At 54.5% G+C, this 6,107-nt stretch overlaps 1 protein-coding gene across 1 annotated transcript; it reads right to left on the bottom strand.

The window, feature by feature from the left end:
- Positions 1-3,665: 3,665 nt before the first annotated feature.
- Positions 3,666-5,616, bottom strand: NKX1-2 (NK1 homeobox 2). The gene is given in 5 exon segments (XM_066190552.1): positions 3,666-4,243; positions 5,180-5,341; positions 5,442-5,523; positions 5,525-5,568; positions 5,571-5,616. Coding segments are annotated over 5 exon segments (912 nt in total).
- Positions 5,617-6,107: the final 491 nt, after the last annotated feature.

Genomic DNA, 6,107 nt, shown 5'->3' with positions numbered 1-6,107 from the left:
CAGAAGCAGGGGGAGTAGGAGATCTCTGAACTCTCTCTGTTCCTTGTCTTGGGTCATCTTCGCCTCTCTCTCCATGGTCCTACTTGATGTCAGTGAGGAAAAATCTGCAGGTGGAAAACAGGGGAGTCTGTTCTCACCTCTAGAATATCTGTGTAGGTAGTACAAATCTTATTACACATGTTCTAATAATAATGAGAGAGAGATTGCTAGGAAGGAAATAGACTTTAGTTTAATTTCCCAGTCATGTATTACACAACAAATAACATTGATTTCCTTCAAGAAAAATGCTTGGTCACTGACATGTCAATAAATACATTTTATCTTTTGTTCCTCCATGTATTTAATTTTTCATTGTATTCTTCCAACTTTGCAAACTCAACTGCATGAATTGTTGTGGATATTTTTTCTCAAGTACAGACCTGAAAGTCTGGTTAAATTGACATTACTAACGTTTCCCTGACTGTGATGTCACAGTGGGCCTCCTTGTACTTGTTTCATTATCAGGTTAAATTAAGTCTGTTCCAAAGTGATTTTGTGGTTTTTGGACTCAGAATTTGCTATAGTTTGGGCAGTTTGACATCCAGCTGCTGCTGACTGTTCACTGCAGACACTGTCAGGTGCTGAATCACAGAATTGTTTGGGTTGGAAGGGGTCTTAAAGATCACCAAGTTCCAACTCCCTGCCATGGGCAGAGATGCCACCCACTACATCAGGTTGCCCAGGAATGAGGGAGGCTCCGAACTTTCCTGTTCTCTCTGGAGTGTTTGAATTCAAAGCTCTTTTAATTTAATATCGATGCATTTTTTACTTTTTACACATAGGACTTACTTGTGATTCCCTTTAACATCTATATTCAGCTGTGAGTAAAGTCAATTTCTGTCTGAGCCTGAAAATATTGCACAAATCTTTATTTAGAATTGTTAGAGATAATGGATACTCAGTGGGGCATTTCTGGAAGTGTTACCAGTGCAAATGGCCTCATCTGGGCAACGCAAAGTTTGACTGCAATTGCTGTTCCTGTTCCCAGGACTGCTTGGAACCTCAGCTGGAATAAGTGTCCAATCACCACATCCTTAATGAGAATCACCCACCCAAGCAGCCCCTGCTCAACAAAGCAGGGAGGGAAGGGTCTGTCCAAAGGACTTGGAAGTATTTAGCCAGGAAAACTTTGGTGGCCTGGGATCAGAGCCACAAAATCTGCATTCCCACTGATGTGTGTCCCTCCCTTCCAGTGCCATGCAGATGTGCAAGTCATGCAAAGTGGGGACCATGACTGCTGTATTCTCTGGAAGTAACTGTAAAACATCTTTTGGGAATCTGGGCTAGAAGTGACTTCATAGAGTGATAGGAAAAAAGAAAGGCTAGAGTATCTTGCATAGGAATCAATATTTCCTCTAAAGTTAATACAGTTTTGGCAAGGGTAAAATTGCTGGCAAAGCAGAGCCTTGAAAGGTTTATGAACAGCAAAAACCACATCTTGAAGGAAGAGACAATTTATTCTATTTATTTTGACTTGTAACAATCCCTGGTTTTTTGCTATGATTTACACTTTTCAAGGAAAAGAAGTAACCATGTGACCATACCAGGGCACAAGCCTGTCTTTTACCAGGGATCTGGGTACACTGTGGGTAACCAACCCTATCATGCTCCGGGAGCCTTTTGGAGTGACAGCAAGGTGGTATCAAGACCTGGGTTTTGCATGGACAGTCATGACAATCACAAGTAGGAGGCCATGAATAGTCAAGAGGGTTTAGGTCTAGTTAGTCCTAACTTGAGGCAGAGAAAATGGACTAGAGCAGCCTGCAGGAATGCCTTTCCCTCCCTGCAGGGCTTGAGCTCTTAACTACCCGTGAGTGGCCAGAAGTGGGCACACAGTTCGTCAGCAGTGGTGGGACCTGATGGCTCAGGCTCTCGGAACTGCTGATTGCCTGGCTGGAAAGGAAGGCAGCTCTGCATGTGCCCCAAGCAGCTGAAATGACCCCATCTTTTGTAGCTCTAACTTAAATTTGGGTTAAAAAGTTACTTTAATTAACCTCCAAGAAAACTCATTCATACAGCAGCCATGACTTCCGAACCTGTGACCTGAGGTGAACTTTGTGATCTGTTAACTCTGAGAAGACACTGGGTACTTCCTCTCCCTGTGGGAAGACAACCTCAGGTCATTTCAGCTGGCCCAGGCTCAGGTTTGGGGCTCTCACCCCCTTGATCCCTGCAAAGCTGGAAGTCACCAGGGTGGTTTTTACAAGAGAGGGCTGTCCCATCAGTCATCTCACAGCCAGCCCTGGAGGAGATGAGGTATCCCCTCAGTCATTGATATGCAACAGGGGGACATCAAATCCACACCAGGTAGGCCAATAGTCCACAAAGCAGGCAGTGCTTCATCCAAATACAATTAAAAGCAATAAACAGGGAATAATTTAAAAACCCTTTTATTTAGACCAACACAAGAGCTAGATAGGATTTATGATCTAAGTTTTTTGGTTGGAAAGCCAGTGTGTACTTTAAAGCATTGCCAGAGAAAGAGAGATACAGTCTGGAATACTGTGTTGTAATAATCTGTAAAACTGCATGAGACAGATTTTTTTTAAACCAATTACTTCCCGTCCGTTCAGGGACAGATGAGCCCCCAGCTAAAATTCCTTTTCATTCCGGTGCTTGTAACGATGAAGATGAAATGTGATTTTCCTTCTAACAAATGCTCCAAAAAAGCAAAACCAGAAAAAGCATGTGTTCCTCTGTTATGGAAAATAGGTCTCAGCATGCTGGAAATTCTGTGTTTTACTTACTTTCTACCACAAATGCCCCATTTTTAAAGAAATGAATAATGTAATAATTTTCTCTGATTTATGCTTTCTTTTCTGCCTCATTTGACACTAATGCTGTGTTATTACAGGAACAACTGTTCTCTGCGAAACGAAAGATCTTTAGATTTCTTATCCAAAACCTGTGAAGTCACTGGGAATAAACTGCAGAGAAAGGCAGAGAGGCCATGGACATCAGCAGCAGTTGAACGCTTTCCCACTGACCAGGCAGATTTCCTTCTTGTCTCCCGATGACACGGAGCTGCATTTTCCTGCACCTTCCCAAACAAAGCTCTCCTCCAGGCAGGGTGTCAAGAACGCGGCAGGCAGTTTTCAGAAACGATAACGAACCGTGGGTCAAACAGGGCTCAGTAGAGTCCCACGAGCACAGTCAGAGCCTGGGGACGTCTTCACTGGCGAGCATCCCTGGGATTCGACACGGCCGCCTGCACCCTCATCAGCATCAGGATCACAGCAGTGCTAACGAGTGCCGCAGCTCCCGAGCCCTCGAGGCTTCAGACGTGTGCTGGCAAGCCGAACGGCAACGAGGAGCATCTTAACAATGAACTTGGAGAAGAATCTGCAGGGAATTAGTGTCAGGCATGTGTAAAGAAGGTTACTTTTCCCATCTCCGACACCTATAATTACATCTCAAAGGTGCTAATAAAATCCAGTGGTTACAGTGGGGTTTTTTTTTCTCTGTGTGTCAAAGTTAAGCATGCTGCCGTGATGCCCAGGAAAAAATCAACTTTCTTACACTTCAAATCGCCACGCAACCAGCAGAAGTGATGACGGTGTTCCCCGCTGGGTCAGAAGGGCTGAGGTGCGCTTCTGCCTCCGGCGGGCTGCCCCGGCCCTGCCGCCTCAGAGGTGCGGGGCGTAGAAGGGGCCGAGGTACGCGGGGCCCAGGAAGGGTGCGAAGGGCCCGGCGCCCAGCGGGAAGGGGGCGGCCGGCGGCACCAGCACGTTGGCGGCGGCGTAGGAAGGGAAAGTCTGGAAGGGCAGAGCGGCGGGGCCGGGCGGGCTGGGGCTGCCGCCGCCCGCCGCCGCCGCCGCCGCCGCGGGGGACGCTGCGGGGGCCGCCCCGTCGGCGCCCGGGTGCTGCTTCTTCCACTTGGTCCGACGGTTCTGGAACCAGATCTTCACCTGCGTCTCGGTGAGGCTGAGGGACAGCGCCAGGCTGAGGCGCTCGCAGACCGACAGGTACCGCGTGGCTCGGAACTTGTTCTCCAGGGCCACCAGCTGCTCGTAGGTGAAGGCGGTGCGCGCCCGCCGCGGCTTCCCGCAGCCCGGCTCTGCCCGCCGCCGCCGGGCGCTCCGCGGCGAGCCCGGCTCCTCCGGCCCGGGCGGGCTCGTGGTCCCGGTCCCGTCCCCGCTCGGGTCCTCCTCGTCGCGTTCCTGCCCCGCGTCCTCGGCGCCGCTCTCCGCCGGGGCGTGCGCATCTAGGGGAGATCGCGGGGCTCGTCAGAGGATAGCGCAGCCTCCTCCCGTTCCCCCTCCGAACCCCGCGCTCCTGCTCCGACAGCCCTCCGACCCCCCAACGTAAGGGCAATCATTAAAAATACAATAAAGGGGGGAAAAATTCCTCCCGTCGTGCGAGACCCCCACCCCCACCCTGCGTCCCTCACTGTGCCACCGCATCCGCGGTGGGCAGGGGGGAGCCGTCGATATGGATTTCTTACCAATTAAAAAAGAAGTTATTAAAGTCCCCTTCTGAAGCGAAATAAATCCCCTCCTCCCCTCCCCATCCCTGCGCTAATGGAGTTTCAGATTTGCGAGGGCCAGATCGATAGATGTCATCTATTAAAGGTAAGTTTTAATCGAACAATATTAGGATCAGGCCGGGGGAAGGAGGTTTGAAGTGGGCACCTGCAAGCTGCGGGCAGGAGATAGGCGGGAGTCGGTAATAGGATATCGATCACCGGGAGCTAAGGCATCCTCCGGTGGGGACGGGCTGAGCAATTACCCAGCCGGCCGTCCCGCGGGCCGGGGCATCCGACCGCTGCCGCCCCGGGGAAAGGAGCGCCCGGGGGCCGCCCTTGCTGGGGCAAAGAAACCCGTGCGGTGCCTCGGTAAGAGCCGCGGCCCGTCCGGCGCCGGGATGGGGCGGCGGCGCGCCCTGATGTGCGCCCTCCCACTCGGGCGGCAGAGGATGCTCCGCACGCCGGGAGACGGGCAGGGCACACGGATATCGAGAACTTTTCCCTTTTGCAACACCAAGATTTAAAATCCAGTTCCAGCCCCCCTTCCCTCGCTCCTGCGGGACCCCGCGCGGGGAGCGCGTCCCGCCGGGCTTGGGGCCGAGGGTCCCCGTCTGCCGGCGCCTCCACCTGCGCGCCCCGCCAGCGCCGGCCGGAGAAACTCGAGCGCGTTCCTACCATGTGCCTCTAGTTTATTCCTCCCGCTGCCGGGAGCAGCAGCGTCCTTTCCTACTTCAACTCTTCCCAAACTTTTCTCCCGCTCGCCCGAGCGGGGGGCGCTGCCCCAGCTCCCCGAGGCCGGTTCGCGTCTTCTGCTGAATTTCTGGGGATCCAGGATGTCTAAGATGGAGAAGGAGATTTTATGATGGATGGGGGCCGCCTTGGCCCCGCGGTCCGGGCATTCCGGCATCCCACCCCACCCTCCGCGCTTCCCGGAGACCTGCTGGCTCCCAGCGCGGAGCCGGCGGAGCGCAGCGCCGGGCGCGGAGCCGGGCCGCTCCCGAGCCGCACGCTCGGCGCTGGCGGCGCGGAGTGAGCGGCGGGGAGGAGGGTCGGCCGGGGAGGCGGAGGGGCCGGCGGCGGGGTGGGGGCAGAGGAGGGGGCAGCGCAGCCATTGGCACGCCGCCCCCGCGCCCCCTCCCCGCCGCGCCGGCTCCGCGGGGGCGCAGCGGGCGCCTCCCTCCATCCCAACCTCTCCCCGACGGGGCTTTCCCGTTACTTACCCCGGGATGGGCGGGGGGACGTACAGAGAGATGAGCAAGGGGTGGCCACGAGTCCCCTGCACCTCCGCCGGAGCAGGGATGCGGCTGCACCCGGCAGCCCGACGACAGCTGGTGTCCCCCCGGGGCTCTGAGAGCCACCGGCTGCTGCACCTGTCCCCCCGCCCTCTGCTGAGCCACCTGCGGCTCTCCCGGTCAGTGCGGGTCCAGCGGGGTGAGCCCCGTGTTCAGAGGGACCCAGAGAGGAGGGATGGCTCCTGCATCCCTCTCCTGCGCTGGGCAGGATCCAAGCTCCAAGCGCTGCCTGTGCCAGCAGCCACTGCTTGAGATGTGAAGCTACTGCCCGGTCCTCAGGGAGAAAGGAACAGCTTTTCGTTTGGGAGCAG

Source organism: Chamaea fasciata, unplaced genomic scaffold (genome assembly GCF_029207755.1).
Source record: "Chamaea fasciata isolate MVZ Bird 193981 ecotype frontalis unplaced genomic scaffold, bChaFas1.0.hap1 SCAF_9, whole genome shotgun sequence".
Lineage (NCBI taxonomy): Eukaryota > Metazoa > Chordata > Aves > Passeriformes > Sylviidae > Chamaea > Chamaea fasciata.
The sequence above is the reverse complement of the archived record's forward strand: the minus strand, read 5'-3'. Positions and strand labels throughout refer to the sequence as shown.